We start from the raw sequence: 10,872 nt of genomic DNA on the forward strand, positions 1-10,872 counted from the left end.
AAGTCATGCTGAGATCCAAGCCCTCGAAAAGAATGATACGTGGGATATCGTCGAGCTACCACCAGGCAAGCGAACTGTTGGATGTAGATGACTCTTCACCATCAAACACAATCCAGATGGGACAGTGGAGAGATACAAAGCCCGACTTGTCGCAAAAGGGTACACGCAGGCGTATGGCATTGACTATCAAGAAACATTCGCTCCAGTTGCAAAGTTCAATACCATCAGAATCCTCTTTTCACTAGCAGCCAACTTAGATTGGCCTCTCATCCAGCTCGATGTAAAGAATGCTTTTCTAAACGGCGAACTGGAAGAAGAAGTCTACATGCAACTCCCACCAGGATTTGACAAAGATCAAGGAGCCAATAAAGTTTGCAAACTCAAGAAGTCACTATATGGACTAAAACATTCCCCTCGAGCATGGTTCGGAAAATTCACCAATGTGCTCAAACATTGTGACTACGAGCAGAGTCAAGCAGATCCAACACTCTTCTAAAAAATCTCCACACAAGGCAAGCACACCATTCTTAGTGTGTATGTGGACGATATAGTCATCACCGGAGACGACCTGGAAGAGATCAGGAGGCTGAAGCAAACTTTGTCATCTGAGTTCGAAGTCAAGGACCTCGGCAGCCTACGATACTTCCTCGGCATGGAGGTAGCTCGATCAGAAAAGGGCATCTCTGCTTCCCAGCGCAAGTACACGTTGGATCTCCTCAACGAAACTGGCATGCTTGGCTGCAAACCAGTTGACACTTCGATGGATGCCAATGTGAAACTTCTAGCTCGCACCAACGAGGCCGCCACCGACAAAGAAAGATTTCAGCAGCTCGTAGGAAAACTCATCTACCTAACTCACACGAGACCAGATATTGGATTCGCAGTGAGTATGGTAAGTCGATTCATGAGTAATCCCTCAGAAACTCACATGGACGCAGTCATGAGGATTCTCCAATACCTCAAATCTGCCCCAGGGACTGGTCTCTCCTTCAAGAAAAGACGAAGTCGAGGTGTCGAAGTATTCACAGATGCAGACTGGGCCGGATATGTTCCAGACAGACGATCAACATCAGGCATGTGCACATATGTCTGGGGAAATCTTGTTACCTGGAGAAGCAAGAAGCAGTCCGTTGTCTCAAGAAGTAGTGCTGAAGCCGAGCTCAGGTCTTTAGCAAGTGGAGTATGTGAAGGCATCTGGCTGAAAAGAGTTCTCGACGACCTCAAGATCATCATCGAAGGTCCAATCAAGCTCTTTTGCGATAATCAAGCTGCTCTCAGCATAGCCAAAAATCCAGTCCATCATGACAGAACAAAACATATCGAGATCGACCGATACTTCATCAGTGAAAAGATTGAAGAAAAAATAATCGATATGGAATACATTCCGTCAGGTCATCAGCTCGCCGACATTCTCACCAAAGCCCTTCCGCGAGCAACCTTTTTCTGAGCTATGTAGCAAGCTTGACCTCCTCAACATATACAGTCAAGCTTGAGGGGGAGTGTTGAAATCGAGCTCGTCAGCTCGCCCTTACGCGTCGAGCTCGTCAGCTCGCCCTTCCGCGTCGAGCTCCCCAGCTCGCCCTTCCGCGTCGAGCTTGCCTCGGAAGTCCTCTCCTTGGAACTCATTTCACATGGGAAATTGTCACATTTATTTCTCATGTTATTTCCTATGTCTTGCTCTCTGTGTATATTTATTATTCTCTTTTTCCTAGAAGTAGTTATTACACATGTATTTATTACACTCTCTCTTGTACTCACCATATGTATAAATAGGTGATACAAATTAATATCAAATATAAGAAATATTCAAAGTCTCGGAACACTCTCTCTCTCTCTTCTCTGATTCTCTCTTTCTTTATCTTCTCTCCAGATTCGACTCTCTCTCTCTCGCTAAACTTCAACAAGGAGTATTCTCGGGCTTCGGGCCAAGTCATCAACTACGGCAAGTCGGAGATCTGTTTTGGTAAGAAAGTCAAGATGGATATGAGAGCGGAGGTAGCAAATCTTCTCCGGGTTCAAGTGACGGTCGGCCATGAGAGATATCTGGGGCTCCCTATGACCATGGGCCGGAGCAAAGCAGAGTTGTTTCAGTATATACGGGAGCGGGTGTGGAACAAAGTCCGGGGTTGGAAAAGTTATTTCTTCTTGTTTGCCGGCAATGAGGTCATTATTAAGGCAATCCTTCAAGCGATCCCAAGCTATGTGATGTGCTGTTTTATCCTCCCGAAAGGCCTCATTAATGATCTTCACCGCATGATTGCCGATTTCTGGTGGGGGAGTACCGAGGACAATAGGAAGACGCATTGGGGTAAATGGGAGAAGATGTGCTCCCGGAAGGAGGAAGGTGGCCTAGGCTTTCGAAACCTAGAGAGTTTCAACCAAGCGTTGCTGGCAAAAAGTGTGTGGCGCATTCTGAGGTTCCCGTCATCCTTGGCGGCACGGGTGTTGAAAGCGAGTTACTTCCCGGGATCGAACCTCCTGTCCAAGTCCAACATGAACAACGCTTCGAGTGTGTGGAGGGGGCTTATGTGGGGCCGATGGCTCATTATTAGGGGGTCAAGGTGGCGGATTGATTCGGGTTCTTCGGTGGACGCTCGGACCGGAAGATGGATCCCAAGGACGGCGGGCTTTACGGTTAGTGAGCCTGATCGAATTCCGAGTGGTATGACAGTGGCGGATTTTAAAAACTCGGCAGGGCGCTGGAACATCCCGCTCCTTCGGGAGTGCCTTACTGCGGAAGAGGTGGACGAGGTCCTAAAAATCCCTTGTACAACTACAGGGATTCCCGATGAGCTATGTTGGCACTTTACGAAGGACGGGGAGTATGCCGTTCGGAGCAGGTACCGAGTGGCACGTGAAGCTGCAGGGGGGGTCAGCTCTTCGAACCCTGGGGTCTCTTGGAAATGGGGGGGGAGGGGATTTGGAGGCTTAAAATCCCTCCCAAAATGCGTGCATTCCTATGGAAGGCCGGAAAGCAGTGGATGCCTACTTTGTCTAACCTGACGAGACGGGGGATGAAGGTTGATCAGAGATGCATGAGGTGCAACGCTGGAATTGAGGATACTTACCACGCCATTTGGGCTTGCGGAGTGTCCTCGAAGGTCTGGAAGCTTACCGGGTGGCAGAAGACTATCAAGAATGCTTTTACGGGAGACGTGGTGGCTCTATTTATTCATATGCAATCTGCTCTTTCGGCGACGGATTTTGAGGCTTTTGTTGCAGTGGCATGGAGCTGCTGGAATGGTAGGAATGATGAAGTTTTTTCGAGGCGGCGAGTACCCCCGACCGTGGTGGTGAATCCCGCACTGCACTACATTGAGGAGTTCAGACTAGCTAATTCCTCCGGAGTTCCTGCGAGAACCGCTCAGAAAGGCCATCGCCGCTGGCCCCCTCCGCCAATCGGGGTCACCGCGGTGAATGTGGATGGGGCTCTGTCTCGGGCATGTGATTTATGTGGATCCGGTGGAGTCCTGCGTAATTCCAAGGGCCGGGTGCTGGGCTCTTTCATTGCTCCCTTACGCCAGCCTCTCTCTCCTCTGCTAGCCGAATTGATGGCCATTATCGAAGGAATGAAGGTCGCTATAGAGATGGGACTGGTGTCGATCCGGGTACTCTCAGACTGCGAAACGGCGGTTCTGCTCATCAAGGGCTCCCACGGATCAATGAAGGAAGAGGGGCTGCTGGTGCAGGAAGCGAATAGGCTGGCTAATTACTTTGTTGCTGTGGAATATGTTTTTGTAACCAGGGATTGTAACTCTATTGCTCATTTCTTAGCTAAAAAATCCCTCCTTTTTGTAGACCGAGTGGTGTGGGAGGGAGGAGACTGTTCCCCCAGACCTTATTGATTTATGTTTGGCTGAAATGCCTTAATATATCTTCCTGGTTATCCAGGCTTTCAAAAAAAAAAAAAAAAACATGGTCTGGTGCTTTTTCTTCGCTTGCCTTGACTGGAAAACATTTTGAATGTCTCATTACTTTTTCACCATAATGAAATAAGAAAAGATCTTTATGACGTAAGCTATTAAGTATTGAGAATGATAACATGGTTGTATTCAACAGAATTCAAGTACTGGTGGCATTTTTTTTATTCCTCATGTATATTCGACTTTCTAATTTAAGTTTAACACACATATATATAAGTGGTGATCTTCAATTCAAGAAAGCATTTCAATAAAAATCACTTCTGAAGTGACACAAATGCTAATTCAAAATGACCTGGGTGACAACAAAATTTCAATGGCACGACTGATTGTCATTTTGGTTTTGACAAAATTAGGTAAAACGCCAAAGTCGTATATCATTATAGATAACAAGATAGCCCAAAGAATAACATTACAAAACAGCACATCAAAAACAAATCAACAGGTTGAATTGAAATCTTCAAAAGTTGAACTCTGGTCTTCACATGATACATTTCTGTACATTAGCAACTATAAGTAAAACATCATACATGAATTCTTCATCAAAGTTTTTACTTTCGCATTGCATTAATAGGCCTAGACTGGCACAACTGCTCATTTCATTCGAATTGTTTTATTGTGAAGTGACCATGTAAACTGGTCATTTGAATTGACGTTCAAACTAACCATCTAAATTATTGGAAGAAAAAAAAAAAACAAAATAAGTAACTATCACCTAAATTCTATTTCGAATAAAAAAAAAAACCATCCAAATTGTATATGATATCCATGGAAAAACTACTAAACTAGTGCATTGCAAACTTTTAATACAGTTTTAACGTATAACTTGTTGCTATTACCAATCTTATCATTTCATTTCTCATTCTAAGTGTGAATATTTAGAAGCAATGGAAAAAAAAAAATTCAGAGCAAAGTGTAAATTCTTGAAAAAACTAATCTTAAATTATATATTTGTATATATTTATATAACCGTGGTGTTTAGGTTAGACCTGACTAAAATCCACGATACTCTGGCATTATCGAACAAGAGAATACCCTAGTGACCCCAATTGTTGCGTCTAGGAAGAAACGAACTGGGAACTAACAAAGTCCCAATGAGGTATAATGTTTTAAATGATCTGACAAAGTATCGACTAGTAGACCACCCGGTTGCCCTAATTGTTACGTTCAGGTGGATTGAACCGGGGCCTAAAATGAGGTGAGTGTTTTTTACATGAACTGAGTAGTAGTTAAGTTGTCAAAATTTTCTACGTAGATCCCAAAAGCAGGTCAAAGAGTTGGATCAAAGGTAACTAAACCATACTAGATAACCAAAAAAAATCAAGTCAACAAAGTATAAATTTAATCATTTACTTTGATCCATATAAGGAAAATACATTCAAGTGTTAGTCTGGGATTATCTGCCTCATTGATAGTGTTGTGTTGGCCGTATACCACTAGTTCTATGCTCACAAGCTAGACTCAAATTTTAAAACACAGCCCATAGAATAGTAATGCGACAAACCAGAGTTAGCATTTAACGAAAAATAATAATAAAATCATAACTTACATTATTGACACGCCCCTTAACTACCACGTTTAAAATGCTCTCGTATAAATCTTTCAGCATGAGATGGGTACTTCTCCCGGATGTATTGCCTTAGACATTTCTGGTATGAGAAATCTATCCATGCACCGTCGGTTCTTATGAGAAATAAACACCTTGACTGCTTAAACTCTGGATGCCGATCAACCTTCATAAAAACAACACTACTTTAGTTTGTTCATAGAACACACGCTACTAAAAAACAATGCACAAACTCAACCTGGTAATGCAATATGATTTTTTTTTCTCTATAACTGAGTTCATATAGCATGACTCCAAGTTGCCTTCCCAGGGCTTTTTATGACTGAACTACATTCAGTGACAAAGATAGCCCAAATTCTATCAAAGAGACCAAGGTTGAGTTTCCTCCTCCCAATTGTACGCGGGTAGCTAAATTTAAAAGGAAATAGAAAAAGAAAGCGATAACCTAATTTTTTTTGCATTTTCGTCGTTGCCTCGGAACACCATGTTAACCGTCGTGGTATTAGATGTTATGCATAGACAAATAATGAATTCACCATCCAAACAGTCAATCAGAATCTAAAGGAGACTATCATTACCAAATACAATCTAAACTTTTTGTGGCGAAATCAAAACACAAAATGACTTTCTTCAACTCGCACAGCAGAAAATTGAACTGAAAATATTTTTAAATCAAAATCCAATTATTCTTCACAAATATAGGAAATAAGTCTGGACACAAGATGAACTCTCATGGGAAAAACAATGAGCTACAACACCTAGAAAAAACCAATGAAATAACCAAGTCGCAAGATATTATGATCTAGACATCAAAAATCAAGGGAGCATTATAAAGCAAGTGTCTCGCAAAAATCAGAAACCCACACGCCATAGTAAGGCGGCAAGGCTAATCAGCATATCGTCTAAGGAAAGCAAGGACTATGAATAAAACTTTACCATAATGGAATCAAGTCCGCATCCGACTTTATCATCCGCATGTGGATGGTAAACAAGAAGCTTTTCGACCACAGCTTTCATATCTTCAGGTTTTAGATGCTCTCCATCCATATACCTGGAATTCAGAACTAGTGAGCCTATGTTTGACTCCAAGTAAACTTTAAAGCAAGGAAAAAAAAAAGGTTGGATCAATGAACAGACACCGCAATCGAGAAACAAAGTAATGACTTGGTTATGGGGTAAATTGTTCAGAGCCCCCATTGGCCATTCAGTGATGATGCTTCACTTCAGAATATTTTGCTTAAAAAAACATTGCCTATGACTCTTTCTCAGTTTAGGTTTTGCACATGCTTGCCATGCGTTTTCCATTAGTACGAAATTACGAATTCATTTTCAAAGAATTACCTTAGAAAACTGCAGTTACATTGGGCATTTGTACATGCCATCTAAATCCAAATTGATAATCTCGTTTCATATTATCACAAGTGCTCGAACCACAGAATAATCTTAGAATGACTTCGAGTCTTTTCTCCGATTAACGTTGCTCCAATAGGTATCGAATTAACGAGGTTATAACGAAACACTAGTTTTTATCACAAGTGTAAATAGAACAGCATAGTAAACAAAAAGACTGGGAAGTGACCAAAAAAAGACGAACTTACCTACTAGAATGAAGGATATCCTTGGCGAGCAAGAAAATCGGCTCGATATCCTTGAAAATCTCCTCCTCCTTGTCCCTCCACTGCCGGTAATCAGGATCATTCCACCTCGAATACTTCAGCGCTTCCCTTACGCCGGAGATTTCGTCCGACGATGGCGCAGCGCCGCCGTCAGCCGCGGCCGGCTCGCCGGCGGTGGTGCAGAGCGGCCATCGCGGCTGAGTTAAGCGAGAGGCTGCGTTGAGGCCGTGGCGGTGGAGCTGAAGCCGACGGCGAAGGAAAGGAAGGCCTCGGAGGAGCAAAGAAGAAGACGCCATGGGAAGCGAAGGTGGTTCGTGTGGCACGAGAAAGGAAAGGGAAGCCATTAATGGATCGCCTTTTCGGCGGTTAGGTTGCTCTCAACGGCCCATCTGTGTTTCGGCTAATTGGTCCAGTATTGATCCTCTCCCTGGAATTTAGTGGCCCACTTATCTCCAAATGGGCTAATCTCGTGTTACTTCGTCGTCGTACGATTAAGAGACTATATTAAAAAAAAATGTTCGCTTTGAATTGTGGTTCTTCTACTTTTATTGTGGATTCTGATAAGTAAAATTCCTTAATGTTTTTTTTTTCTTATTTTTATATATATTATATATAAAAAATACTTTTTTTTTTAAACTTATTAGGGACATGTATAGGAGGTTAATGTTTTTTTTTAATTCATATAAGGACAAAATGTGATATCTATATTTAAGATACGAAAAAAAAAATCAGGTTTGGTGTAGCTTGTTTTGTTTTTGTGTGACATAAAAGTAAAAGATCATATTGGTTATAGTTGAGCTGAGAGAACATTGCTCGATGTCATGAAGGTTTATTTTAACAAACAGGATAAGTAACAACCTACTTGACTTTATTATTTATTTATACCGAATCCTTGCTAACCTATCATTACCTGCCTTGTGGCAACAATAGTTGGACAAAATAATGAGCAAGGATCAGTTAACCACCGGTTTGGGGTGTAATCTTGCAATTGAAATAAATAATGCAACAAACTAGCTAATAATAACTTATGAGATAGTATTGAGTATTGACTCAATACATGGAATATTAGTGTTGAACATACAAGATCAAACGAATTTGATAACACATTTCTTTGAATTCGCGCGTGGATGTCACGAGTCTCCACTTGAACATAGGTCATTAAACGTCTCTCTCATACCAACTCCAAGTGCTTACGCCAATTGGACTATTTATATCAACCGGCGTATATTTTTGGGTGAGAAATGAAGACGCAATTGAATTGGCAACTCCTTAGTCCTTTAAATAAAGTAATAATAAAAAAAAAGACATTGGCAATTATACTTATATCGTACAAGTTTATAAGTCTATCGGAAATAAATATGACCACAATTACCGTTGAGTTTATGGCAAAACTTTTCCAATGAAGTTCACGTAATGTACGAATTAAACATTTATACGCTTCCCACTTCGTTGTTATCTTACACCGAGTATAATATTCTCAATTTTTTTTTAATTTTAAAATGAGTTTGGAAGAAACTATGTTTTAACGTGACATCACCAAGAAACACAGCAAAAAGAAAAAAAAAATGACGTAGAAGAAGTATTTCTAAATTTAAGATCTATTATGCAAAAAGATAATGAAGATATGGGATTATTATTTAAAATAATTAAACAAATGTATATATATATATATATATATATATATATTATATGTATATGTGTGTTTGCTAAGATAAGGTAGGCATTAATTCAGTATTGGTCGTTGTTAAAACTCCCTAATATATTGGGAGATGACTCGTCAGTATCATAAATCATTAAGACAGGATAGCGTGGTTGTGGAAATATTGAAAAGAGAAAACAAAATTGTTGTGTTTTAGAAATACATTAAATTGTTGTGGTCACATTTGTTTGTCTATTCTCTGTTAATAATATGACAAAAATTAATTGGCCTTAAAATAATATTAAAATTGAATAGTATGTAGCTGCTGCTGGTACGCGTAATTCCAGCTTGAGCCAAAGCTGAACTACTTGCTCATGCATGATCTATAGTTCAACTCACATGAATTGTCTCTATAAATCTTCTTTTGACAATTGACCAAGACCAACTATCTTCTAGTACTTCACTGTTTAATAAATTTAAAATTAAAACGATAATTATGATATTTAGCTAGTCCTTGTTGTCAATCACAAACTTAACATTTCTTAAACTAAAATATATATATATATATATATATATACACACACACACACACATATATAAGTTAGTACGAGACGGGACCATAGTCTTTTTTAAACAATAAATTATAAGAGAAAAAGCAAAAGTATATGAAAAAAAATTACACATAGTAATTTAGTAAGACTTTTAACATAGTGATCCTTTAAATATTAATGTTATTTTAAATTATAAATAATATTTTAGATTTTTTTTAAATAGAGCTGTAACAATTAACAAAATTCATAGAGCTCAAAACAATAAATAATTTTTAAACACTAAAAAAATAATTATATACAATTTGAAAATATAAATTTCAAAAAACTAATACCATAAGTTAGTGGTTAAATTCTAAGATTAATGAAAAAGATAACTCCCAAAAAATCTTAACCGCGCCTCTCTTTCAACAAAAATTAAGATTTGGGCTTTCAAATCCCCGATATTGCCGTCTGTCCTGGAATATGATAAGTGGGTTTATACACACTTTATCTTGTGCTTTTAAGCTTGAATCAAATCGTGTCCTTAGGTGTCTTTGATATCTTTTTATATTTTTCTTTGATTTTATAAGTATTTCATAGCTAAAAGGTTTTGAGTGCAACTGAGCAATTTTGAGATGATTCGAAGACTTTTTACAAAGTTTAGAGCAAAATAAAAAACATGGCGCATTCTTCTACATGATTAAAGATCTTGAAGTGATGGTTTTAGATAAATTATTTCCACCATTAAATATAGCTTTCTCTTAGCTTTACAACGCATATTTATTTGTGAAAATCGGACATCGAAATAATAAGTTACGGCTGATTAAAAAAAATTGTGGAGCCGCGGTCAACTTCCAGAGAGTCACTGCATTCCAACATGGTCATCACTGCGCCGCGGTGCCCAAAAAGTCTATTTTAATGAATTTTCTGTTGTTGAAGTCTTTTTGACCCTAGAATCTCATCTAAGAGTCCGAATAGCTCCGAAAATCGCTCTAAACCCAATATAAACAAAATTAGGCACCCAAAAACACATATTTTCCTTAATTGTAGCTTTTTTTTAGTATTTGGCTAGTTTTGTGGTGAGTTTTGGAGGGAAAAAAGTTGATTCTCAACGGAATTGACAACCTAACGAGTTATTTTTCTCCGAATTCAATCGTTCTTATTTCTTCTTCTTTTTTAATTTATTTTGTTGCTTTAGATTATCGTTGAACATCGTTTATTTAATATGAATTAGTTTTTAGTTTCATTATTGATTTTATTGCTTTCAATAATTATTTTGTGCTTGTCTTTGATTATGAATTCGTTTAAATGCTATATTTTTATGGGGTTACGACGTAGCTCGGACCGATGTTAATACTTTGATAATTTCCTAAGATTTATCTATTGCTCATTTCCATTTGTGTTTGCTTGATTATTTACCGTGCAAAATTGTCATACTCATTTATTAGCTACTTTTGAATTTTTATCTTGGATTTTTTTTTTCGAGAGAGTAAATCATCGTATTTTTGCTATAATCTTCATTGTTGACCTAGGTAAGTAGAAAACTCTAGGCGATAGTGCAATCATTTGAATTATTGGTCTTCATGCGTGTGATTGTCTT

At 39.0% G+C, this 10,872-nt stretch overlaps 1 protein-coding gene across 4 annotated transcripts in view; it reads right to left on the reverse strand.

Moving 5' to 3' along the window:
- The window catches only part of LOC149392055 (protein DCL, chloroplastic-like), a 31,743-nt gene extending 24,265 nt beyond the window's left edge, over window positions 1–7,478 (reverse strand). For 2 of the 4 annotated variants that reach the window (XM_089620788.1, XM_089620789.1), the window contains exons 1-3: window positions 7,086–7,478; window positions 6,424–6,538; window positions 5,470–5,653 (exon numbers count right to left, since the gene is read on the reverse strand). In XM_089620788.1, coding sequence (XP_089476914.1) covers window positions 5,486–5,653; window positions 6,424–6,538; window positions 7,086–7,447 — 645 coding nt within the window. In that variant the 5' untranslated portion in view covers window positions 7,448–7,478 and the 3' untranslated portion in view covers window positions 5,470–5,485. Of the gene's footprint in view, window positions 1–3,922; window positions 3,948–5,256; window positions 5,654–6,423; window positions 6,539–7,085 lie in introns of those variants that run through there. The other 2 variants (XM_089620790.1, XM_089620787.1) reach the window with 2 other exon arrangements.
- Between the last annotated feature and the right edge of the window lie 3,394 nt (window positions 7,479–10,872).

Source organism: Urtica dioica, chromosome 7 (genome assembly GCF_054948205.1).
Source record: "Urtica dioica subsp. dioica isolate 48M chromosome 7, U.dioica_male_clone48M_v1_H2, whole genome shotgun sequence".
In the NCBI taxonomy this organism is placed as follows: domain Eukaryota; kingdom Viridiplantae; phylum Streptophyta; class Magnoliopsida; order Rosales; family Urticaceae; genus Urtica; species Urtica dioica.